The sequence below is a fragment of the Nesoenas mayeri genome (assembly GCF_963082525.1).
Source record: "Nesoenas mayeri genome assembly, chromosome: 5".
NCBI classification, from domain to species: domain Eukaryota; kingdom Metazoa; phylum Chordata; class Aves; order Columbiformes; family Columbidae; genus Nesoenas; species Nesoenas mayeri.
In genome coordinates, this window is record NC_137548.1 from 15931895 (window position 1) to 15958301 (window position 26407).

The following is a 26407-nucleotide window of genomic DNA, read 5'->3' on the forward strand; positions in this document are numbered from 1 at the left end:
ACTGATGCTGTTGGCTTGCAGTGCTTTTTCGTTGGCTGACTGATGGTGAAACTCTTAGGAAGCTGAGCAAAGCTGAAACCTAGCCCATTTCAGCAGCTGGGGACAAGCTCACAAGATGGAGATTGCAGCGAGGTCTGCAAGTACCTTCCAGGGGCAAACTCTGAAGCAGATACCCCAGATCTGAAGAATGTCTGCTGAAGTTTTGGACCAGAGGTGTTTAACCTGTGACTTCGCAGACTAAAAAGTCTGTGAGCAGGAAGCCTCTTGTCAAGTTTAAGGTCACTAAAGAGATACGTGCATCTCTTCAGAGACACTTGAAGGGACAACTACTAGAAAAGGTTGAAAATCACTGTCTGCAGTGTTTATTACTTGAATTATCATTTTTGTTCTTGTCCTTTCAAGTATTTCCTTATTGCTTAGAGAAAAGAAACAAAGCTATCTTTGAACTTGGGGTGTTACCTGTAAAAGGGATAGAGATAGAATTACTCCTCAGCTGGCTGAATGAGTAAATGCTCTGAAGATTGTTAAATAATACCTCAATAATGTGAGGGTAGAAGATCAAAACCTAAACCAGAGAGATATCCAATACAGATACAGTCTCCTTGATGGTAAAAAGGAAAAAAGAAAAACAAACAGACAGAAAAAGACACCACACCTGCATTTTACTTATCTAGTTGAATCACGATAGACGGGTCTGTCTCCTAGCCTGACCTGGGACTGCAGAAGTGTGTGTGTAGAGTTTATGGAGTGGTGAGAGATTTTTAATTAAGAGTCCTCACCTATACTTTTTACTTCCAAACTACTTGAAGATTGAAATATCAAAACTAAAAATGCTATGGTCAGATCTACTGATTGTCATTCCTGATACTAAAAGGGAAGATATCCCCAGACCCCAGCTCTACCTTACTTGCACATGATGATTCCATTCAGAAATAGAACTATTTTAAAATGTTGATTGCTCTTTTAGGAAAATTTTTTTGGACCTGAGAATTATGTATTTTCCCTAGCAGTCTTAGGAAGCAAAGAGATAACCCATTTGCCCTGGCTGTTACCAAAGTCTGAAATTAATCTTTAAACAAATGGTTGGAAGAAAAGTCAGTGTTTTTCAGAGTTAGCCTGCGCAGAACATGTCTTACAAACAGTGTTTTCTCTCTGATTTTAGGTTTTTTGGATCAAACAGATGGTAAATTGTCAGGTGTGATCATGTTGTGGCAGAATGTCTTGCACTGGTCATAGGCTTCATATGGATTGTTTTGTAAGGGAAAGGAAATGGTTATGATACGCATGAGTGCTGTATGTACTCATGATGTTAGCATTCCTTGACTGAAGGGGTTGATTATAAACTAGGATATAGACGTGTTTATTCTAAAGAACTATTTATTCACTAGAACATTAATTAGGGCAAACAATCACTGACTGTCATAAACATTCACTGCAAATAACCCGGGAAAAGGCTGTGTTGGAAGATGGCCAAGGTGATAGGATTAGCCTCTAAAATATTATGCTGGCAATAACTACAACTTTTATTTGCAACCTTGAGGGCTTCTGCACCTACTCAGGCAGTTTAACTCAGCTTTACGTGGGTGCAGCTACCCAGGAGGCTTTCAGTCCCTCAGCTGGCAAAGAATCAGGTGCTGGTAACGTGATTCAAAATAGCTCCTCTTGGAGCAGACCGAGAATCTTCAGCTTTGGAAAGACAATGGTCAGCGCTTCGTCTTTCTGATCTGTGCCAGTGACAGTCCCTTGGCTCCAGCCTGAAGCAGATGTGTCAGAGCCTCCCAGCTCTGCTCCTTCCCAGAGCTCTCTTTACACTGTCCAGAGAAACTGAAAAGTTATTAAATTATCCCAGGAGCCAAGCAATTCCCAGAACCACAATTGCTTCCACACTCATGCCTTTGTACAAAGTTTGACACAGTCCAGTGTTGGTTTTGGTTTTTATTTTTTATTTTTCATGTTCAATCCCTGAATCAAATGGAAAAGATTATGAAAAGTTTGAAGGATTTCAATAATTGGAGAACAGTCTCCCTGATGCTGAGTGATTTGAATTTCCTGGAGCATTTTTGTATGTTTTATATGGACGGGGTTTGGAAAACAGTCAAGTAGTACATGAGTATCAGAATCCAAGACATACTGAAACCATTTTAAAAAAATCTGTATTCTATAAGTGTAGGGTTTAAAAGAATTTGTAAAATGGGAGTGGTTGTGAGAGACATTTTAAGAAGTCTTTTTTTTAAAAAAAAAACCAAAAACAACTGCATGACTTGGCAGAGAGAAAATAGTAAAATAGTACATCAGGAAACATTGCAAAATAATAGGATAATCCCAACAAAAAGACACTGCACTTGCAAACTAACTTTAAAAGCTCTCAGTAGCGCATTACCAATATTAAATAAATCTTGCAGTGCTCCAGAGAGAGTTATTAGATGCACTAGAAAGATTGCTGAAGTGGCTGTACTTGAGGAAGAAGCGCTCAGAAGTGTGGCCCCGCGAGCACAGGGTGGCTCACGCGGAGGGTTCCGGTGCCTTTCACCGTGCCAGGGGCTGCGTGGAGACCTGGCATCACCACCTCCCTGCATGGCTCTGCTGCCATGTCGTGGCTTCAAGAACCGTAATGTGGAGCAGTCAGGTAATTAGTTGATCTGCTTTTTCAGAGAGATGGCTCCAAGACCACAGTGGGTGCAAGGCTGCATCTGTATCTCTTCAGCCCAGCCCAATACAAATGGGGCACAGCTCAGGAGCTGAGCAGATTTTATAAGCAAAACCCAGCCTGCCATCTCATTAATTCACGTCAGGGTATGGAGCCTGTGGCCTGTGGGCAAGCTATGGGGACAGGGAACATGCCCCAGCTGTCCCTCTCCTCAGGGAGTTTGGGAACAGGCAGTCAGTCACAGTCCTCTGACTTCCCTCCTTGCTAAATGGTTTTGTGCGTGGATGAGCAGGGAGGGGAGGACTGATGCTGACTTCAGACAGGTGTGTATGTTGCCACAGTGGGTTCATCTTTCCCTTTTCCAGAAGTGCCGATACCCCATGCAGGGTCACTGAGCTGCAAGTGCCTCAGTACAAGCCCTCATGTGCTGCGGGTGTGTGGTGGATCCCTCCGAGTGACTGGGCGAGAGCTGAGGCACTGAGCACTCTGTGGCACTGAAACACGTCTGCCTGCCCAAACACTGCCAAACAGTGTTTTAGGGGCTGTGGAGGGTGATTCAGAGAAGGTAGGAGGACTAGTGTTGTGAGAGAGGTTTAGCTAAAGGATTCTAGAGCTGATCTGTGTCTTACATTCTCTGTTCTTGAAACTGCCTTTTGTAACCTCTGGACATGCCACAGGAGCTGTCTTGGGTCAGTTGTGCTCAGCACCCTGAAATACACTTTTCCTTACCTTTACTGACTGACCGCATTTTTGCATTTGGACAAATAAAACTTGCTTTTGTTCAGCATCTCATTATCTACGCCAGAATTTCTTATGCATAGTTATTACCCTCATTTAGTAACATATGCATAGAGATGTTAAATGCTTTTGCAGCATAAATATGCCTTCCCTGGTATGAATTAATACACCAATTCAAGTGGCATTTAAATGAAAAGCTGTTTTGAACAGTCATGTGCGCTTGAAAATGACTATGATAAAAATAATTTTGCACAAATTGCTCAGAAGATCATGCCTGTGATTATGGGGAGGCTTTCCCTGGCACAGTGGGTCCTAGTGACTGAGCCAGTGGCCTGGGACAGGCTGTCACACTGAGCTACAGGTGGCCCTAGTGGGCTGCTGCTGGTACAGGTTGGTCCATGAACACTGGCTTTGCACAGCTGAACAGGTCTGTCCCAAGAGATGCTACATCTCCAGAAATATCTGGTACTGATGAGAGGCCTGTGTTTCATATCCAGAAGTATTTCTCAATCATTTAGTCCCGGTGATGCAGCAGAAATGGGGTAAATACTGTTGATTCATTAAAATATCCAATAATCACTTATCCCAGCTTTAGGAGCGTTTGCAAAGAAATTACAGATAGTGCTAAATTTCAGATAACAGCTCTTCTTCCCGAGCAGAAAATAAATCAGAAAACATAATTTTTCTTGCAGATATCAACCCACACTCTTAGCCATAAGGTTTAGTTTTAGGTATTCCTGTGAGGAGCAGGGAGCTGGACTCCATGACCCTCATGGGTCCCATCCAACTCTAGATATTCTATGATTCTATGCCTTTAAGGCCTGGGAAGGGTGAGTGGGTTACAGAATAAAAGGTTGCCAAGATACTGTAACAGCTTGCTCCAGACAGGATCTGGCTGCCCACCAGGAGGGTGGAAGGAAGGGCAGGACTCAGTCAATCTCCAGGGTAGCCCAGAACCATGTCAGGTAGTTCAGGTTACCATGAAATCCCTCTGTGCTAAACTTAATTATCTTTATGGTGCTCAGTGTAGGAATTACTTGGTCAAAATCAGTCAACAAAGTTATGCAGGCATTTGGAGTAACAAAGTGTTTCTCTTCCTTTGCAAATGGCTGAGCCTAATATTGAAATAACATTTTTCATGGCTTTCCGCACTGGCTGCATATGTGGAATGCCAATGTGTGGGGTGCAAGTCTGTGTATCTGGGAGTTTTGGACAGAAAATCCTTGTGCTCGGAAAGCAGCATGAGGGAAGAGTGTGAGTGGGGTTTTCTTCATGTTAGATTACAGTAGGTTTTCCACGGCTTCCTAACCATATTTGATTGCCCTCTACTTTTTGTAAGAAATGAGACTAGGGTAACGTAATGTTCTGTATTGGCTACTCCGTGACTGAAGTCCTGAAGCCAGTTTTAAACATGATATGGATGTTGCCAGGAATAGAAACCTCTTCTAGGAAATGAATGCCACTCCTCATCAGTCTATCCAGCAAATGTACCATGAGTTTTTGTTTCTCAATAGCATAAATGGAATTGCCACAGTTTACACTCACACATTCAGAAACTATTTGCCCAGAAATGTATGTATTTATCTTGTAGGGGACAGTCCTTCTACTTCTGCCTGATATAATTAGAAATGTTAATGTGAAAATTAAGTGATCAGTCAGCTGCAAAGAGATGCGTGCTCTTTTCTGAGGGTTGGTTTATTATAGTTCGGAAATGCCAGTTCTGGACCAGTCATAATTGGAGAAGGACACAGCTATCTTGCAGTCCCCTGAAAATAATATTACTCCTTTAGCTGGCTTCATCCCTAGGACTCTTGCGATATAAGTCAGTGATTTTAGCTTTAATTATATATTCTGTCATATTTTGTATACTTGAGAGAGGGAGTAGCTGTTCCGTGCTACACAACTCTTACTAAATCCAGTACATCCTGTTCTTTAATCTTTTCCAGGGGAGGTCATACTTTTAAAAACTACCCTCTAGCTCTGAGACTTACAGCTTTGGATTCTGTCTGGGCTGGCATCTCCCATTTAGGGAGGAATTCCCTTTTCTGTGCAAATGCAGCTCCTCTGATCTGCGCGGGGAGGTCTGACCCGTCCTCTGCTCCACTGATCCCCGCAGGGAGGGCGGGAGCTGCTCTGTGGGCACAGTTCTATCCCTCTGGTCTGGGACCTGTTGAGCATAAACCCTACTGAAGGCTGGGAAGCAACAATTTAGGCTGTTTCTGTTGCTGGACATCAGTGTGGCCAACACTAATATCTTTATTGCTCTGGTCTAAAGTGCAAGAAAATTAATTGTGAGGTAGTAGGGGGGACATCTAATATAGCACAAATCATTTTACTTTGTGCAAGAACCTCAGCAGGATGGTGGGAAGCTTTTGCCAGTGGGCAGAAGCAGGATGACTCTCCCATGTAAAGAATAAGCTGCTGAAAGTTAAAGTGGTTCCAGAACACCACTGGTCCAGCCTCACCAAAGCCATGCTCTGCCTCTTGCACCAAGCACTTTCTTCTGTAAAACATTGATCTTCTCATGGAAACTGAGGGATCTGCTATGGGACTGAATTCTGTGCCACAAACTTGGGTTCAGTAATTAAGCCTCAAACTTTGTGCTGCAAAAATATTTCAGTGATGAATAACAAAGAGGAAGAATGTTTTAATTTACAAGAGACAGCGACTGCTTGGCTGGCAGTGGCTGTAGGATGTGGTTCAAAACCATTTAATGTCAATGGCTATCGCTCTGTTCACTTCAGTGGAGCTGACCTACATGGCTTTTTGTTGTGGTTCATCCTTATTAGTCCAGTTGAGCAGGACAGTGGCTGAGGGCAAGTGCAGGATGGCTCTGCCCTGTTGTATAGACACAAAGGAGGCCATTTGGGCAGCAGAGAGCTTGTGCTCTGAACAGAGAAGACACAAGAGCATATCAACAGAGCAACCAGCCATCATACCCACCTGCTGACTGGGAAGCGACAACAAGAGAGAGGGAGGGGAAAATGAGAAGCTTGGAGCCTGGCATGGAATAGAAAAGGTGTCAAAAGGAGAAATCCATCACTGTTGATATTGCCGTTCGACGGCTCATGAGTGGTTTGTCTTGGCAGCTGCTGGCCAATTCCCATTGTGTCTGTATATCCCACACTTGCTGCACGTGCCTTCAGATGACTTCTCCATGGTCTCAGCAGAACAAGTTAACTGAAGGCCTAGGAACCTGATCCTGATCTCACCAGCTTTAAAGGGTTTATATACCCCTAACTTAAGCATGTGCTAAAGTGCTTGGGAAGGGCATAAAGAGCATTTTGTGCTGCCTGAGCTCTGGGAAGAGACAGAAAGTGTTTGTGATTGTTGTAGCCAATCTGTAATACAGCACAAACACCAGATTAATCTCATTTGAAAACTTTGAATTAAATCTGTTTACTGTAATGGAGCCTCCCACAGTTCCCCACCTTCTTTTTGTTTCCTGGTATATTTTCATTCGGGAAAGCAGCAGCGTGAATGTGTTCTCTGTGCTTGACCGAATCGCGATATTGCTGCATTTTTTGATATTATCATTAAAAAGGAAAGCCACAACATCATTGGCTTTTCTCTCGTGCTCCTTTAGATTGCTTTGGATTCATTCCTGTCCAGATCTTAACCAAGATCTACTCACTTCCCTGTTTTTTATCCTTTCAGCTTCTTCAAATGCAATGACTCAGCAGCTACAGGATGAATTTGACAGCAGCGTGGAGAATGCAGAAGCCTGGATGAAGGCCATCCAAGAGAGACTGAGGATCAATGACAACACCAAGGGACCTCGATCTGCCCTAGAAGCCAGACTGAGAGAGACTGAGGTAAGGGAAAAGTGATGTACCAGTTCAGAGGTGACTGTCACTGCTGCTGTTGTGAACAGAAGTTATTGCTGTGAGCTCTGGAGTTTTCTGTTAGGAAACTATCAGCTACCCCTGCTTGCTGGAATATTGGTCCTGTGTGGATGGGTTTACATCAGTATCCATTCTCATTTTTCCATCTGCAGATTGTTTACAGACATTGTAGAAAAAGAGGATGGCAATTTTATGTCACAGGCTTCCGGGCTTTTCAGGTTGATTTGGAAAACCAGCAACAGGTTTGGCAGGTTAAAATGTTTACACTTTCCTATGAGTATGGTCAAACCTGAAACAATTGGGTCACTGCTTGAAATAACCAGATAGCCATTTGCAGAAGTCCAGCATGTAGTATGAGAGGATCAGATCACATTAATGTTTTGTCTCCTCCAGGACTCTGGCACTGATACAGAAAGATTGCAGTGTCCTAGTAATGGGCTGTTCTAGAGTAATCCTCTTGTTCTGTTCTGTAAACCCCGATGACAAGAGGGTTTACAGCTTCCCTTGATAATCTGTCTAATGAAAAGATAAAAGTTTTCATTCTTTTCTGTTCTTAATCTCTCATATAACTCTTCTCACAGAGATCCCATTGCAGATTGTGCCTGCTCTTTTATTGTAATTTCATGTTCATTAACTTCAGTTTCATTAGATGTTATCTTGTTCTTATAATCTCAGAGAATGAAACACTCCTGTTTGGCCCATCTCTACTGTTCATGATTAGAGGGAGTGGTGGCATTTCTGTGATTAACATTGGAAGTATTTTTATACTTGTATTACCTCTAATTCCAACTAGACTATTCTTTAAATGAAATAGCTGAATCTTTCCCATCATTATTTACCCAAAATTCATTCTTTTTGTGTTTCTACTCATGTTTGGACTGCCTCTTCTGTCTCAAAAAAACCCCAAAACCAAACATTGCAGGTTTAAATGGAGGATGAGGTAGTTTACATGATGATACAGCGATGCCTTCAGCCTTTTTCCTTAACCGTGGATCATTGGAGCCTGGATCTTGCATCTGACAGAATACAGAGACTGTCCATGGAGTGATGGATGAGGGCTAGATTAGCATGTCAGTCATGAAAATCTGAAGTATCTCCTCTTGCTCCAGGGATGTATTTCTGCCCTTACATTATTTTCACACTTTCCTTTTGTCTGGGAAACTGATATGTACAGTCTCAAAAAATGTGTAAAAAACACAGGAACTTGAGTAGGGAGAGTGGTAGTTTGGCAAAGCAGGTGCATTGTTGGCAGAGATAACAAGATATATGGTTTAGAGGTTTGTGGGGATTTAATATGGCCTGTACTCGTTGTTGATTTCTGTGGACTTTGGAGGAGGTCTATAACATACACGAAGCCATGTTAGAAGAATTTTTCAATTCAGACTTTGGAAGTTCATCATTCCAAAGAATAACAAGTGTCTGTTCTCTCTTCCTGTGTGTACCTTATCCATCTCCTGCGCCCTCATCCTGCCTCCTTTCTGGGCTTGGTTCCCTCTCTAGCTCATGTCTCCTTGTGATGTGCTCGCTGCTTCACCTGTTGGCTGTTTTCATATACAGTGATCATTTTTCAGTTCCTTTTTTGCATCTGGCTTGCTTTTTTTTTCATGCTTCCTTCCTGTGGTTTATTTTCTGTTAATTTGTTAACGAAAATCCAGCCAAAGGTAGCAATCATTTAAAAAACAGACTTGAAAAAGAAAAATGCATGTAGAGCCACTGCTTTCTCTCTGGCTGTTTTTTACTTTCACTTGCTGGAAAATTGTCAGGCTCAGAATACAGCTTTACTCTTGATTTTTTTTCTGCTGGGTGACAGCTATGGCTTTTATTCTCCTTCTCTGCTCTACCTTTTGTGCTGCTTTCCTGGATTCTTTTAATCGCGCTTTTCATAGTCAATAGTTCATCCAAACACCTGTTTGTACACCACATGCAGATGTGCTGCATACATGCCAAAAGAACAATCTTTTCCCAGAACGTGAGACTGGAAATCCAAAGGCCTGTGATTTTTGTCTCACCTTTGCACTAACTGATGTCATTTTTTTGAGCAAATCCCGTGGGCCTTATCTTTCAAAAACTGATTTTAAACCTCTCAGTGTTTTCATTCTAGAAGCCTTTTCCTTCGAACTTGAGAGCCTGCAGTTTGCCAGGAGTTTGTGGAAGAACAGCAAGAAAAGCTAATCTGATGGTGTCAGAAATTTGGATAAAGTGATGCTGATAGCTGACATCCAGATCAGGACATAATTAATCTCTTACATTTTAAAGAAGCTGTGCTGATTTTCCATGTCTGGGTAGAGGAAGAGAGTATACTTCAAATTAGATGGCTTAACTTTCTGTTCCTGGCATTCCAATTTGTGTGAGATACACGTTTTCACCAATTCATAGCTCAGCAGTTTAGGGTCAAAGCAAAAGTTGGTAGCAGGCAGAAAATTCCACTAGTTAATTTCTCTTGGCTTGTGTTCTGAGCCAACTTTTATTTGCAGTAGGAAGCCTTTTTAATATGCTTCATGATTTCTTTAGTAGAGCTTAAAATTGAGACATTGCAGTGTATCCTGTGGAGATCACCTCTACACTCTGGCAGGTGGGGGAGAACAACTGGAATGTGGGAACACACTGCTTTGACTTTAAAACTGCAATGGAAACACAGACACATATTTGAGAGAAGGTGATCTGGTTTTTGTAACTAACTTAAAATGTTTTTCAATTGCTACACGGTTTTCAGTTCAGTTCTTTAGGATGTTTAAGAATAAACAAATCTGAAGTTCATATTTTCTGTTCAGGAGAAGCTTTGCAGCAGGGACTTCATGATTCCTGGGTAAAAACTAAGTTTAATTGGCAACAATTATGCATGCTTTCTCTTCATGCTTTCAATCTCATTTGTTTATTTCATAGAAAATACGTGCACTGGAACCAGAAGGCAGCTCCAAAATGGATTTGATTCTTGTGAAGGCAGACGCTGCTCTTCGCATCATCGGTGAGGATAAGAAGCATGAGGTACTATCTAAGCTGAAAGACATTAAAGCCTTGTGGGAAGAGACAGCCATATACATTACGCACTGCCACAGGTAAGACAGACGCACTCTTTGCATGATACTGGTGTTTGGTGTGTTGAGGCAGTTGTCTCACATGGTGCTTTTGTGAAGTATGTCCTGCCTTTCTCTGCTGCTAATCCCAGTCTCATGAGCATGTGGGGGACTGTGAGTGGGGAGAGGGATAGTGGGACCTCCGTGCTCTCTGCCTTCACAGACAGCCCATCTCATGGTCTTGAGTGATGAGTTTGGCCAGGCACAGGGACCTTGTACAGGACATTTCCTCCTCAGAGTAGGGAGGACCTGGGAAGTGAATCTGGACCCTCTGAAGTCAGAGCAGCTTAAAATTGCTGAGAAGCTTGTCCTTTGCTTTGAAGGCCTTTTGAGCTTGCCAGTATCCACTGCTCCCATCATAATTTCATCTAACTCATCTCTCTTGCTCTCCCCAACAGCCGTATTGAGTGGGTCTGGCTGCACTGGAGTGAGTACCTGAAAGCCCAAGATGAGTTTTACGCATGGATTCACAACATGAGGGTGACCTTGGAGCCTGACATTGAGTTGCAGCTTGGCTTGAAGGAGAAGCAGTGGCAGCTGAACCATGCTCAGGTTCTGCTGAATGATGTCTTAAATCAGTCAGTCCTGCTGGAAAGGCTACTAGAGGAAGCTGCATCCTTGTTCAGCAGGATAGGTGACCCCAGCGTTGATGATAATGTTCAGAAGAGAATGAGGGTGGAATATCAAGAAATCGAGCAAGAAGCTCAGGTACACCTATAAAGAGTGGGAGGTGTTCAGATTTCACCAACATATGGTATCGTTTGCTATCTGCTTCTTGAGCGATGGGGCTTACCTGGCAGGGCTGCAAAAAGAAACAGAGCTGAGAAACCCAGTTCTTTCAGTCAGTGGACTCTTTGCAACAGTTGTCATGTCCCAAGATAAGCTGTTAATCGGGATGCTCTTACACCGCACTTCATATTTATATTGTTGTAAAGTAACTGCAAGCTGCTTGCTGTGACCTAGTGAATATTGCTTTAGGCCATCTTTGTATAATGTTTGAATTGTTCCTCATCTTTCAGCATGTTAGTGATCCTTGTATAACCAGAAGCAGAGTACCAATTCCTGTGGCTAGGGAACAAGGGTGTTCACCCTTGTTGGAGGAAGCAGCATTAGTCCAGATTCAGAGCTGCACCCCTGCCTGCAGAACTGGGAAACACAGAGATTGGGAATCAGCTGTGGCCCAACACTGAGCTCAAACAGCCAGTTCCAGTATCTGGAAGATGTTCACTACACGCAGATACTAATCCTTGCCTGATGCTAATCTTCCTGCTTGAACAGTTGTTAAATAGGCTGGTGTAAGACATCCTAGTTCATCTTTCAGTGCCAGTGATTTTCTTTACCCTATTCGTGAGTAAAGATTTCAGATAAGTCTCAGAACTACCCTTCTAAAACTCAGGTAAAGACAGGATTGGAGCATGTAGCATGGCCGAGGGACAGTCATCTGCAGGCAGGCAGAAGAATTCAGTTTCTTTCAAGCCTATATCAACAGAAATACTCAAAGAGATATTTGAAATTTATATAGACAATTCTATCCCAAGCATTTAGAGATTAAAATATAGTTTTTGTCTCACATAGGCTTGAATTACCTGGTGCAAATACAAATAATTTTCATTACATTGGCTCTGCTATCTACCTCTGTCATAACGTTGCCTTCTATTTGTTCCCACACTTACACCCCAGCCCAAAACTCCAGAACTGGAGCCTGACAGTGATGTATGCTCTCCCTCCCTGGGTGCTGTTGTACACAGTTAACTTTAGGTGACACTGGAAGAACAACAACATGGGGATGCTCATGCCATTGCTCTGCTTGCTCTTACAGATACTTTAAGAAAGCCCCACCCCACCAAAACTCCAAAACAAGGAAAAAACACCAAAGCTGGCACCTTTTGTGAGCATGAAATTCAGACATTTTTTACCCTTAAAGATAAAACTGCTGCTAATAAGTCTTCCAAAAAACGAAGCATATTTGGAAATTCTGTAACTGCAGCTGCTGCAGAGAAGCTGTAAAGCCACCTCTTGCAGCTCAGTGTTGATTATTTTTAAAGGTAGATCTCATCATTACAAGGCAACTGGATTTATGAATAAGAAGGTTCCTGGGAATTCAAATGTTGTCTATCTAGATTGCTGTTTAAAATTCTTGTTCACTTCCTTCTAACCAAGATTTGTCTTTGGCTTTGGAGCAGGAGATAACCATTAGCTATTTTAATAAGGCAGTTCTTTCAAACAAATCATTTGAATACCCAAAGCCAGAATGTGACCTCTCTGAGACTGTTTTACATAGTGTAATTTCTCTAACTGACTTGGATACATGCTGGTGTAAATGAGATCAGGAAGTGGCTCATAGTACTTAGATAAAATATGTCTTTATGTATCCAGCCAATTGAGGCGCTGGTGAAAGCTCTTCTTTGGCATTGGTTACAAATACCAGAATGCAGCTAAGAAATCCCACTTTCAGGAGGTATGGAACAAAGGAGGGAGTTGGGAAGCCTTGAATTTTGCAGCCAAAGTAAATGCAGAGTTCATTAGCTAATGCCAAGGTTACAAGCACCTTGTGAATCACGTTGGAAAGTGAAACACTCGTTATAGAAACCCTGCCACCTCTTCCAGCGGGAGGGAGGAATGAATGAAAGAGATACCGGAGTTGTAAGGGGGTTGCTCCGGCCCCGGCATGGTGAGAGCCCGGGCTGCGTGTGCCGTGCGGATGCCAGCTGCGTGCCCGAGCTGCTGCCAGAGGAGGCTCCCTGGCCTTTGTAGATCACACTTGTGTTTGAAGAGCATTTTTAGATCCTGTGCAGTTGTCCAGCTCAGTCAGAAGGCAAGCTCTTGGACAGTGTTTCTTAAATGGGTTGTCTGTGACATCGCTTCTCTGGTACGAGCAAGTGGTGGAATTTTTTTTTCTGTCTTAGTTCTAACATGTGTCCTTATCACTCCTAAATTTTAAAAGCTCATAATTTTCTTTTAATTACATCAACATGGATATTTTTAGATGTGTCAGCCATTTCCTATGTGCTTTCCCTTGCCTAGTAAAATAACATGCAGAGACAGATGGTTTTGGGTTTTAGCATAAGTGATGACTGAAGATGGTAAGAAAAGTTATATACAGTATGTTAATTTTTAGTCAAATATATCAAATATGTCTGAGGACATCAAATGAATTTCAGTCCATGTTGTTTCTGTTAACTGAAACCTAGATGTTTGTAATGCCAACCTTCATGTACCCCAGAGCACCTAAAAGCACCAAGAAGGGCTACAGGAGCTTTTTGAGCTGTACTTGAGGTGCCACAGAGGGATTTAAAGCAGGAACTTCCTTTATGTGCTCTAGGTTGCCTTCCAGAGGAGGCTCATTGCTGACTGTCAGGGGAGCTCAGGGGAGAGGGTTTCCCGTGCCTCCTCCACCCTCATGAGTGCCCAGGGCTGGGCACGTCCTCCCCAGACACATCTCTTCCCCTGCAGCCCATGACCAACCCATGGGTTTCCTCTTGGTGCTCTCACTCTTTCCAGGGCCGTGTCCTTGCCTAGAGCCTCCTCACATTAACCAAGAGCACATGTAGATGGGTTTTAACACTGCCATCCTCCCTGTACAGCTAGCCTAACAGAAGTAAGCGATACCGTATTTTCCATCATTAGAAGGTTTCCCTGCCTAACCTCTTTGCGGGGCTCAGCCAGCTCTTTGTAAGCCTTTTGTTTCACAGCTAGCACAGCATGTCCAGATCCATGGAATCTCTTCCTCATCCTCACAGACAAGCAGCAGTATCCAAACTTTGCACTCCTTTGTTTCGGCTGAATAGCCTGGCCAGGGGTGCGTCATTTCAACTTCCTTTTTAACTTTCCATATATTAGCATAAGGAACTTAATAATAGTTCCACTTGCTCCCTTTGGAACTTCCGTCAGTGCAACAAGTTAGCCTAATTCCCTGGAATCAATAAGCTTGGGGTGACTTGTTTCACTTGGATCTTTGGCCCATTTACACTGCTGTAAGATTGCATTCTTCAAGTCCCTAACTCGAGGTCAAGGTGAGAACAGTTTAACCTGTACACACCTCTGCAGATTTGAGAATCGAGGCAAGGGGTTTTAGCAAACAAGTGAGGTGTGCTACTGGATATACCTTGACCACAGGCATCTGCAGTCGTAATTCCGCTTTTTGGTCCAATCCAAAACCGTGTTTGCATAGGTAGTACTGTTAAATGTCCTGCCCTAATAAGTGGGCAGCATTTCATCCTCTGTGGGAAAGCAGTTGTCCCTTAGCTGTCCCTCTTTTGTCCCAAAGCAAGTCACCTAATGTAAGGAGAGGCACTCTTGATTTGCACAGGTCAGCAGAGATTGCAGAGGCTGTGTGAAAAACACAGACTGGATAGTGGTAGCTTTGTACTGCACCATGGGCATAACCTGTCCCAAAAGTGATGGGCAAGGTCCCACAGGGAGCAGTACTCCACATCACAACAGAGATCCCATGGTGACTGATGCTCATGCCACCCTTCTGCTGACATGGCTGGAGAAAGACTGACAGGACGGTGATGGCACACTGCCACCTCAGGCAGGTTGACCAGTGTGGGGACATGCCCAGAGCCTCACAGAGACAAGGGAAATGCAGAGGGGACTTTGAAACTCTGCCCACCATTGCAGCTACCACCCTGCCACCCTCTGTGGAGGACAGACAGCTGGGATCACACTCTGCTCACAGGCACAGGATGTGCCCCATATTACGCAAAATTAAACTCAGCCTGTTGTCTGAGACTGCAAAACCTTTTGAGGCTGCTGCAGCCTTGGATGCAAGGATTGCATGGATGCAAGGATTTGCAATGGATTGCAAAAGGATTTTTTTTTCTAGTGCAACTATAGTGTACCTCAATTGCACTCCATGTCAACTGTTGAAGGGCAAGAAAAACTCAGTCTGATTTTGTAGAAAAGAATACTTAGGTTGGATATTATATTAGTGAAACAACAATACCAGGATTCCTCAGGATTTGTGTAAAATTTCCCTTAGGAAGGTCTAAACCTCCACTGATAAACAAGGATAATCAGAGCAAATGTGACTCTGCCTTGCGGTGGGGATTGTCAGACCAGATCGGTGGGGAGCAACTCATGACATGCGGGCCCTTGTGGGATCATGGATTGTTGGTTATGGGGTACAGACACAGTAACCTGGAAAATGAAGCCTGCTTCTCATAGGCTTAAATTTGCTTCCAGGGTCTGCACTACCACCACAGGATAGTTTGTGATCTGCTGATTGAATAAGTATGAAAGTTCCTGGGCTATATGATTTTTAAGGATATCTAGAAGTTGACAGTCACTTTCTGTACTGCAAATTGAAGTAATGAACACTTGGAAATAATTTGCATGCCCCTAGCATAGTCTCTCTTACTCTCATTTTGACAGGCAAATTCAATCTGTTGTGTGCTCCTCTTTCTTTTTAACCAGTGTGAGGAACATAACTGCTTGTCTCCCAAAGTCAAAACCAGAAACAGTCTTGTGTCTCTCATGAGAGTATGGGAGGTTTTGGAAAGGGGAGGCTAGAAATTCACCTGAGAGGACCTTGCAGTTTGTCTCCTTAGAGACTGGTCATTGAGAGCCTGCAGCACAATCCAGATGGGGACAAGCTTTTATGTCCTTTCATGTCCTGTTTCTTGAGGTGAACTGCTGTCAGGGCTCATGGAAATGGGCTCGTGTTCATAAATTCTGGGTTACAGTGTGAAGGAAAAAGAGCCAGATAAGCACTGTCCTCACGGCTTCTGATGTCTCTTGTTACAGAGAAGAGTGAAACTGCTTGCAAAGATAACCAAGGAACATGAGGAGTACAGCTTTCATGTCAAACAGTTGCAAACGTGGCTGAATGGTGCGACAGAAAAATTAAACAGCTGCATTGGAGAAGCAACCAAGTCTTCGGCAGAACACAAGCTAAAGGCACTGAAGGTCCTTAAACAATATAATTTTGACAAGGAGCCAGGATTGTGTGTTCTCCATGCCTATATATGTTTCTGAAACCACAAAAGGGTGTACTTAAGAATTACACAAACAAATTAAGGTGGTGATTGTAATGGGCTAGGGAAGAACAGTTGTATCACGTCCTAAAACTGTTAGTACATAGTGTTCTCCTGTGTGTAGCATGAGTAACAGGCTGGTCCGCTTTGTTTTTCTTAAAGCCTGATCTTTTGAGGTTCTGTGATTCTTTGAGAATCCTGACCTTTGAACTTGTTTAAATTAATGATATTTAGTAAACATGATCCAAATAGAGTATGAAGGCTCAAGGTGTTGAGAGTTTAGAGCTGGTGATAAAAATACTAGTTTTGAGAACAGTATCCAGTATTTTGATGCCACTGCTTAAACTGTTCAACGTTAAATCTCTTGGGGATCTGATTTAGTATTTCTTACTGCCTGCAGCTCCTATTTCCTTTGTCAGGGACCTCAGGTGACAAACATTTCTGAAAATCAAGGCAAAATGTTCAGATTTGTGGCAGATAGTATTACTCAGAAGGCAGTCAAACAACCAACGCTGGCTTCTGGTCACTTGAAAGAAGATGTACTTTTTCCCCAACTTTCCATTCCTGTAGCTAATCTTTATTTAACTTCTTTCTGCAGGAAATTACCAAAGACTTTAAGATGTATGGAAAGAAACTGAAGCACCTTGAAAGTCAGTGTGCAAAGGTGATTGAGAATACTTCCCCACTTGGAGCTGAGATAATAAAGGATGAACTCGAAGAGCTAAGAAAGACCTTGGAGAAGTTGAGGCTGCTGAGTAGTGAGGAGGAGGAGAGATTGCTCAAGATCCAACAGACAGAAAGTGCCTATGAGTCCCAAGCCAGACAATTAGAAGCAGAAGTCCAGGAGCTGAAAAAAGATCTACACAGACTAGAAAGTGGCCTGGACCCTGGGGAAGAGGAAAAGAATGAAGACGAGTTTGTAACTCTGTGGAAAAAATGCAATGTGAGTTGTTACCCTTTGTATGCCTAAAACCAGCAGTCATATATTGAACATGCATAGCTACATCCAACAGGTGCCTGTCCCATTGGTTAAAGGTGGTAAGGGAGGAGTGTGAATGTGTATAAAACAGAGGAAAATGTGAATAGCAACAATAGAATCAACTACTCTAACCTTATCTCACTCTGCACAGAGAGAGCAAGATTCAAGGATGTGTTGGAATTTGTGTCTTGAGTTCAAAGAGACCAAATGCAAAAAGACCACAATACTGAGCAAACACCACAATTCACTCTACTTAAAAAGAAGCAGGAATAATAATGCCTCACTGTGTATACAAATACATACATACACACACACACAAACAAATACACATATTTCTGGCGTATTTAGTAAGACCGTCTCTGTTATATCCTTCATCTGTGTAAGCTGGGTACCTGTATTCCTTCACTAACAAGACACATAGTCATTCCTAGGAAGTCCCAGTTTGTGGTAATCCAGCATTTACACCAAAATCAGTCTGTCGCAAAAATCAGTGCAAAACGTTTGTCACATATGAAGTAGATAAGTTTCTTTATTGCTCATTTCCCCTTGAGGGCTGGTTTTGCCTTTATTATCTCTTATCAAAATACCTTTCATTGCTATTTGTATGCCTAGAACTCAGCAGGCTTAGTGGGGAAAAGCGTATGCAAAAAAGATCCACAAAATACAGACTGGTTCAATCCAGCTACATTTGCATGTTTTTTTAATTGTTTTGGTTCACCTGCATCACCCTAGAATTAGCATTCTGTATATGTGAGTCTTTGAAAAAGATCTGTTCATGCAAACAGATGCAGTTAAGACTGCTCCAAAAATGCGTCTCATCTTACATACTTCAATCGGTGAACTGAAAGTGGGTCTGTTTGTGCATTGCTGTGTTTCACACTGCAGAATCTGGGCAGTGTGAGGAGAGGAGAGAGCGCCTGCAGGAACAAAACTCTTCCTGAGAATGTTTTCTGCTTTAGCAAAGTCCGTAATCCTTACAAACACAAAAAAAAAGGCAGCAGAAAGGGGACTTGTGAATACCTTAAGAGACAGTGTTATCTTCTTCATTGCGTGTGCCGGATGCTACATAATGTGTATGTGTTCGTTATTTTTATGATTAAGGCAACGAGAGCAGCTCTGGCTGCCGAAGACTCCAAGGTTGAGAGGCTGAAGGCTCAGCTTAAGGAACTACTACGGTTCTCCAAAGATGTGCAGCCACACATTGATAGTGTTGTGTCTGCAGTACAGCAGTATCGAAGGTAGTGGGAAGTCTGATTATGTCGGGGGGTGGGGGTAATCCTGTCTTGGACATCAAAAGGATTGAGAAGGGCCTGGGAAAAAAGTGATATACCATCCAATTTTAGGTGGCGGGTAGGAAAGAAAGGCTTTTGCTAATTACATCTGCCTCCACGTTTCAGTAAACCTGTAATTTTAGCCATTTGCTAGGAGCTGTAGGCTGCTGGCCATTTTCAAGGAGTGATCTTGCATCATTAATGTTGTGTATGGTTGAAAGAAAATTAGGTTGTTGGCAGCTAATTTGATCTTAGCATTTTATAATAATAATTTATGTATTTTGCTTAGCTTTCATGACAGCAACTAGAAAATCAGGACAGGAGCTGTAGTAGTAAATGGTTCAGAAGAATTATGGCCCTCCCTTGTTGAGTTTGCTGTAGTGACTCATCAGCCTTAGCAATTATTTGGCAGAGTTTATTCCCTTTCTCCTGCCAGCATATATGCATGATTCCTGTTTTCAACTTGCCTGGGGTTGGAAACTCTGAAAGTTTAGCCTCTCCCCACACTTCAGTGTTTCCGTTTCCAGGCTGCCTGGAATCAGGAAGTAAAGGAGCTGCAGCAAATTTTGCAAACTAGAAGAAAGGATCTTTTTTTAAAGAAAAAAGGTCAGTTTTTTCCCTGTATCCAAGCTGATTTTCCTTGGTCCAGTGCACAGTGTGTTATCCTGCTGGAAGGGTTATAGGTCATTATGGGAAAGGATTTCAGTTTAAAAACTAACAAGTAAACTGTGTCGAAAGAGAAGTAGAGAAGGCAAGGGACTTGCCTCTGAGTAGAAAATGGCAGCTGCTCTTTCGCCAGCTTCTCTCCAAAGCTTCTTTGCAAAGTCTGGCAGCTTCACGCTGAGCCTGGCAGGGGCAGCAGAGCAAGTGGCAAAGGACATGTAATGTCACAACTTTCTATTTGCGGAGCTTTTGGCCTCTGCGAGCTTGCCTTTCTTTGGCTCCGCAACATTCCAGTGACAGGTAAGACTGTTCTTTCTGGTTTTATAGAAAGGCAGTATTAATCTTGACTGACATTGCTCTTGCCTGCCTGTCTTGCAAATTTACAGGATACTGTTCCCATATGAACAGTCTGAGCTGCATTCTTCCATATCAAATAAGATTCTTCAAACTGGGAGGTCAGGAAAGCTGGGAAAAACAGGAGGCAGCAGGATGGGGTGTGTCAGTGCCAGGCCTTATTACTCAGCTGTATTTTGGATAAGCCTTTGTAAGAGAAACTTGGGTATTTAATGAATGTGTGCTGATTTTTTTGTCTCTCTATATATACACACATATATAGTTATGCATGTATGTGAAAAGCTTTTATCAGAATCACCTATATATTAACATAAATACAAGTGGTTCTGCAAAATTTTAAAAATTTATATCTGAAAAAATATGTATTTTCCTCTTTTTATAGGTAGCATAGGGTGATAAAAAATTTCTTAATATATTAAGGAACAAAGACTCAAGTCATATGTAAAACAGGCAACTGCAGTTAAATTCTAGATACTCTTGGCTTGTTCCTCCTGTCAATCAGTGAGACTGCTCCAATAATATGATTTGTTAAATCATGCTGGTGATAGTGGCCAAGAAAGATCACATACAAGGGGAGACTGCTGGCTGCTAGAAAGGCAAAGTAATTTCTGATACGCAGTTGCACGAGAGACAAATGTGTCTTACGGCGTCTAAATAAAGTTTTGTCGGGTGTCTCTGACTGACAGAGCAGCTGTCAGTACGCAACACCAGGCTCAGACAGTAAAAAAGACTGAGGCTTTTGTGTTGGATAGAGTTTACACATGAGTATTGTGTTAATTCATGCCTTGATGAATTGGATGTTTGGACTTGGATTTCTTTGTAATCCTCTCGGCTGTCACTTTATCCTTGCAGTGTTATAGGCAAGACATCTAAAATGAGCACTGATACAGAAACCCAGCTGAGAAGATTCTTCCAAAATCCCCTGCAAGATTTTGAACAGTGGAAGCCATCAGTCCAGATGCTTCTGGAGACTCCAGAGCCAGCGCTGGCTCATATTGAGGTAGCAAACCTGTCACTAAGTTCAGAAACCGATACGGGGTTTGTGTTTGCCCAAGTCTCTCCAGCTGCTGCCTGCATACAGCTGCAGGGCAGCAACTGCTGGAAGGGCCTTCCCAGTGTGGCAGGAAACCCCACACTGTGGAGGTCAAGAGTTAACTTGCTGTAGGAGAATGTCTTATTTTCTGCCCTTTGTTTGGTTAACTGGAGTGGTCAACTGAATAGGCTGAATTAATGTCTTTGACAGTGATGGTAGTGCTGTTTAGCATTAGCCCAAATCTTCCTGGATAGGAAGTCTGTGGACTCTGTTAAGAAGTGTGTAGTAATAAAGTTTTGGGATTAAAATGCATGATTTCTGCATGTGCCCAGGAAGGTGTTTGTTACTTTGTCATCCCTGTGATCTCCAGAATAAATGTGTCTGTGAACAGGGATGGAGTTTATCCTCGGGATGAGCATTCAAGCTGTCCTTTCTGTTGGTTGTTTAGGCCTCTCCTCTGCACAGACAACTCTTTCCATAGTACAGCTTTCCTCTATTTCTATTCACAAAATGGATGCAGCCCTGGTGCTTCTAACATTGTCAGGAAGACTTTTCCTTTAACTGGGCCCTGTCCAGGTACCTTATGTTACCCCTTGTTGGCCCAGCATGCTGTTTTACCTGACCTTGTCATATCGCTTTGGTTGTGTGACTTGTGTGAGAATAATATGGTTGTATGATTTTTATTTTTTGGTATGATTTCACTGGAAGAATTTTCCTCCCTTAGGCTGCTCTAGCTGAAAGCTCCCAGTTCAAAGAGAAGTTTGTGACATTACAGCTGAAGAAAGATTTGCTAAACAATATCCTTGGTGAAAAAAAAGCAGTGTCTTTCCTGGCAGAAGTAGCTGAAGCTTCAAAGGAGAGAGAAATGCTACACAAAAGTCTGCTGCAAAGCAAGAGCAAACTCCAGGTGAGCTTCAAAACCCATATACACTCTGTGCCTGTGACAATGATCAATCTTTTACTAAGCCAGTTTTATAGATATAAATTTAATACTAACCAGCTGTACCAAATCCCTTTTTCTAAGTTGATCAAATATTCAAATAAATTTGTGATCTGTTGCATAGTGTAGCTTGGTGTTTGTTCTGAATGTGAAATGGACATTGACAAAAGATAATGCCAAGAGATGTATATTAAATGCTGGATTTTTTTTTTCTTCTTCTTTCTCCATCCAGAATTTGATGTCACAACTTAAGGACTTTGATGCTGGTTTCCCACCTTTGCAGAAGAAATTATCTGCCATCAAAGCCAAATTAGATCTAGAGAAGGAAGCACGGCCTGACCTCTTGGGTAAAAAGACACAACTCCAGAGACTCCAGGTACATTACAGTACTGTTTGACCATCATATCCTCATCTAATTGTTGTCCTGTTTATTCATATTTTATTAGCATTAGGAATTCAGTACCTTGCTCCCATAGTTGATTGTGTGCTAGATAATTTCATTTGGTCCAGTTTATAGCATGGAGTAGATGAAATTGAAGCAATGCAGCTGAAGAACTGGCAAGCTAGACTTGAGGGAAGGAACAAGCAGCTGGAAGCCGTTGGTGCCACACCTTCTTGGTCTAGTTGTATTGCTAAAGAAAATGCATCCTGATCCTTCCTACTGCACAAGATAACCCGAAGCAATCTAACTCCCTCCAAAAGCAGGGAGTTCCCATTGTCCCACCTCCTTCTGCATCCCCCTCTTCCTGCTCTTTACCTTGTTACAGCCTTAACACATGCTGGATTTACTCCACAGGCTAATTCAGCTGGCCAAGACAAATAAAAATAATCAACAGAAAAAGATGTCCATTATTCAGTTGGTTAGTGTTTTGAACTGGTCCAGCAAAGGGTCTAACATGCAGCAGCGCCTGCTCAAGGCACCCAGTGGGACTGCATAGCTGGGAGAGGGGAGAGAAGAGCAGGAGGGGAAGAGAGAGGGGATGTGACTCTTCCTTTTCGCCATGGTGAGCTGTGCGGTGCCACTTCACCCTTGGTGACCAAGGAGTGTCATCACCATAGTTCCTTGCAGTACTTAGCTAATTATACCATGTCTCCCCTGGCAAATTCTAAGCAACTTGTCTTGTTTGTTATCAACTAGTAACATGTAGGAATGTCCAACCATTTATTTCAGGAACATTTACTTCTAGACATCAAAAATATTGTCTTAATGACAGTGGTTTGGTCTTTTTTTTTTTTCTTTTTCCCCCCTCACGCTATCAAATGAAACTACTTTTAGTGTATGTTTTGTGGAGGTCCATGCCACATCTAGCACATTACCCACATGGAACTTGTTTTTTCCTCGGCAGATAATACAAGATGACTTGGCAGAGCTTGCAATTCAAATGGAGGAGGTAGAGAAGCTTGTTCAGTCAAATACTGCACACAGGCATGAAATGAATCAACTTTCATCTGACTTTCAGGCCCTGAAGAGATCACTGGAGGTAACAGGAGGGGTTTTAGTTGCCTGAGGAGTTGTCAGTTACCACTACTTAAAAATGTTTTAAAAGTTTCTGAGCATATGAGATTATATGCTTTGAGCAACAGATATTTTAATTTCATGGGAAGAAGGCACTGAATTCTTATGACTTTGATAACTCTTCCAGAATTCTCTGATTATCTGTAATGTAATTTCCCTTTGGGATAGGATACCATCCACACAGTTTATATATATATATATATATAAATTATTTATGTAATGGTCCTGACATTCCTGACCAGAAGACTTCATAGTTATATTATCATGGAGGTTCTGGGACTTCTTCACAGATTCCTTTGTGACATAAAAGTTAATAAGAGAAGAGTGTTGCAATTGCATAATTACTTGATTGAGGTATTTTGTAGCTTGTAAACATAGCTATAAAAGGACTTCCAAAGCAGTCTCAGAAGAAGGCCTTATAAAATTACCTTAGTTATGCAGGTCACCATAAAAATACATATGGTAAAGTGTTACCCTAATATGTACTGTGGAATTCTAGTTTCAATCGCAATAATCCCATTTATCGCTGAACTGGACTTTTGCAAAAAAAAAAAAAAGTATGTACAGTAATTTCTGATTCAGGGAGTATAAGATGTATTTAATATTCACTGGGGCATAAAAAAAACCCCAACATATTCTCTATTCTGTGTTAGTTGAAGCTATTCTAGTGCTTAATGCCCCCCCATGTGGTTGAATTCAGGCCTGCAGGAGCTTGTAGGTGTTTTCTATGCCACTGGTGCCAAAGTTTTTTGTGTCTCATTAATAGCTGTTTTTCTTCCTTTTTGCCCCTGAGATTCTGTGCCAGTAGTTATGGTGTTAGCTCCAGTAATGAAATGGCTTGTTGTCTGGGTTTAGTTGCTGACATATTTTTATCATTTGTAGATAATGGTGCAGCAGAGTAAGGAGCACCTTCAGAAGCATTTGGCATATAATGACAGACTGACTGACCTCCAGCAGTGGATCACAGTAGCCATGGAGAAGATTGAGTCCTATCAGGGAGCTGATGGAGGGGAGAACTCTGAGGACAGGATCGCAGACCTCGAGGTGAGAAAAATATCTTGGCATAAGATATTAATTATTCATTTTGCACCATTCAGACATTAAGGGCAGTGGTTTTCTAGCAAGGGTTTCCAGGCTGGGGAGAGTAATGACGGTTTGATCCTCCTGCGATAATGGTTGCTTGCTGCTGCCTCACTGCTTTGCCTTGTACTGGGGAATGTGGAGCTAGGTAAAAGACAAGTACAGTGAGAAATGGCTGAAGAACTGTTGAGATGGATAAAGCATTATCAGAGGATAAGTGGTTTTAAAAAGAACTCTTCCTCCCAGGATGATCTCTCTGGACAATACCTACTTTTGGCTGCATGTATGCATTGATGCATTGAACATTTTGACCCTGTTAGCTAACTTTATATTGCGTTGAACTAAGCTGTTCCACAGCTGTTGGCTTATCCCTGTGTAGCAGTATTTTGCCTGCTAGATTCACTCTGGAAGGTTACTTCAGATGGGAGCTTTTTCCTTCATATGGGAAACCAAGATATCTCATGGGAAGGGAAGGCTACAGAAGGGATGCATTGACAGTTTGTGCCCTTTAAGTTTTCCCATCAGCTCTTTGACCTATGTTGGCTCTTTGCAAGAATCCACAGCATATTTTTTTTCCCGCTAGGTATGTTCTAGCTAGTGCCAACAGAACCAGCATAGTCCTGGACTGAGCATGGCCTTCAGTCTGACATAGCCTCTGCTTTACCCAGGATACCTAGAAGTAACTGTAAGGGCTGTACGTTTCAGAGATGCCTAGCTGAGTTTCCAGATAAGGAGATCCAACTGTACATTGTGGAAGCTCATGGCCAGCTGGTCATGGAGAATTCTTCTCCAGAGGAGGCTGCCCATGTCCAGGCAGAGCTGGATCAGCTGAATGAGTCGTGGAGGTCACTGAAGGGTATGGCAAATGGGTAAGTGTGTATGTCTCCCTCATGTCCTTTCAAGGGGATGCTCCTTACTGTTATATGACTAGACATACTTGATGCTTTATGCTCTGCACTGTGAAAGTAAATAGCTCTGTTACAAAGCTAGGAGCAAGGTGAGATTTTGTTTAATCTTTTTTAACTGGAGATCATTACTTTCAAAAAAGCTATTTTAGAGAATCCAGAGACCAGAGCAGTCTGTGAAGCTGCCTTTACCTTATGCTTGGAGCAGGCAGTGTCTCCTTAGGACCTGGCTCACCCCTGTACTGCCAATCCCTATCAGAGGAAACAGGACATAGACTGGGGGACTTCTGCAGTTCTGCCTCACCTTCCTGTTCTCCTCACTGTCTGATCTGGAGATATCTCCAAGGAAGCTGTGTCTGGACAGGGATTTGTGCCTTTTGAAAACCTGCAAGAGCATAAACAGAGCTAAAATCCTCTCTTATCAAGCAAATGTAGACTTAATTTATTTTGCCCTCACTGTGAAGAGTCAGACTGCTGCTCATATTTGCTAGTCTGTATTAAAATTTAATACTGTGCTACGTGTGTGAGTATATTCATGCATAGTGTCAGAATAGGCATAAAAATGGACTTACTAAATTGAGGAAGACTTGATTGTACTGCTTGTACTACTTACCTGACTGGAAGGTAAGTTGTCAAAGTAGTATTTTTTATGGTCCCTCATTCCTCTGAATAAAAGAAAACAAAACATTTGGAAATGTTAGAACTAGAGGACTGGTGCTGCTTTGAGACACTCCTGCCTATCTTGATCTTTTGTTAAAAAGATGTTGGAAAGAACTTAATTAGTACTAGTACTACTAATAGTAATATTATAATAATAATAGCGGTATTTCACCAGAAGTGTCCTCTGTAGCCTTGGTCAAAATGTGGATGTCTCATCATTACATATTTCACTGCACTGATGTCTCCGGTTTTGTGTTTTCAAGTCTTCTCAAAAAGTGGCAGTTAAATAGACCAGTGGCTGATAAGAAGAAAATAGCCTTTATGGACAGGAGCTGGATGTCTGGACCTGCTTTCCGTCTTTTAGATGAAGATCCCAACCATAAACAGGTGAGAGGGAGACTCTGTATCTACCTTCATATCAGCTTCACAAGAACAAATTTATTGGCTTAACTTGATATTATGGGTTACAAATTCGGAGGTTAAGTTCTTGAAATCAGGCCTTCAGAGGGAGCATCTGATATAACCATAAGGGCTATTTTGTTCATGTTGTTCTGTAACCTAGGAGACAATAGAAGGGCAAAATACAAGCAGCCAATTGAAGCTCCTACGTGACTTTGAAGAGTGGTTACAAGGAGAAAACACCAAACTGACCAAAATTCTTGCTGGGCCTTCATCTTCCACAGAGGAAATTCAAGCACGCCAGACTAAACTGGAGGTTAGTTTT

The 26407-nt window shown here is 42.3% G+C and overlaps 1 protein-coding gene across 3 annotated transcripts in view; it reads left to right on the forward strand.

Moving 5' to 3' along the window:
• The window catches only part of SYNE3 (spectrin repeat containing nuclear envelope family member 3), a 66641-nt gene that overhangs the window by 17012 nt on the left and 23222 nt on the right, over positions 1-26407 (forward strand). For all 3 annotated transcript variants that reach the window (XM_080344675.1, XM_080344676.1, XM_080344677.1), the window contains exons 2-15: positions 7043-7200; positions 10114-10286; positions 10703-11012; positions 16053-16214; positions 16881-17225; positions 18363-18499; positions 20402-20549; positions 21307-21489; positions 21755-21898; positions 22869-23003; positions 23921-24082; positions 24824-24987; positions 25947-26070; positions 26246-26398. In XM_080344675.1, coding sequence (XP_080200801.1) covers positions 7057-7200; positions 10114-10286; positions 10703-11012; positions 16053-16214; positions 16881-17225; positions 18363-18499; positions 20402-20549; positions 21307-21489; positions 21755-21898; positions 22869-23003; positions 23921-24082; positions 24824-24987; positions 25947-26070; positions 26246-26398 — 2484 coding nt within the window. In that variant the 5' untranslated portion in view covers positions 7043-7056. The remainder of the gene's footprint in view (positions 1-7042; positions 7201-10113; positions 10287-10702; positions 11013-16052; positions 16215-16880; positions 17226-18362; positions 18500-20401; positions 20550-21306; positions 21490-21754; positions 21899-22868; positions 23004-23920; positions 24083-24823; positions 24988-25946; positions 26071-26245; positions 26399-26407) is intronic.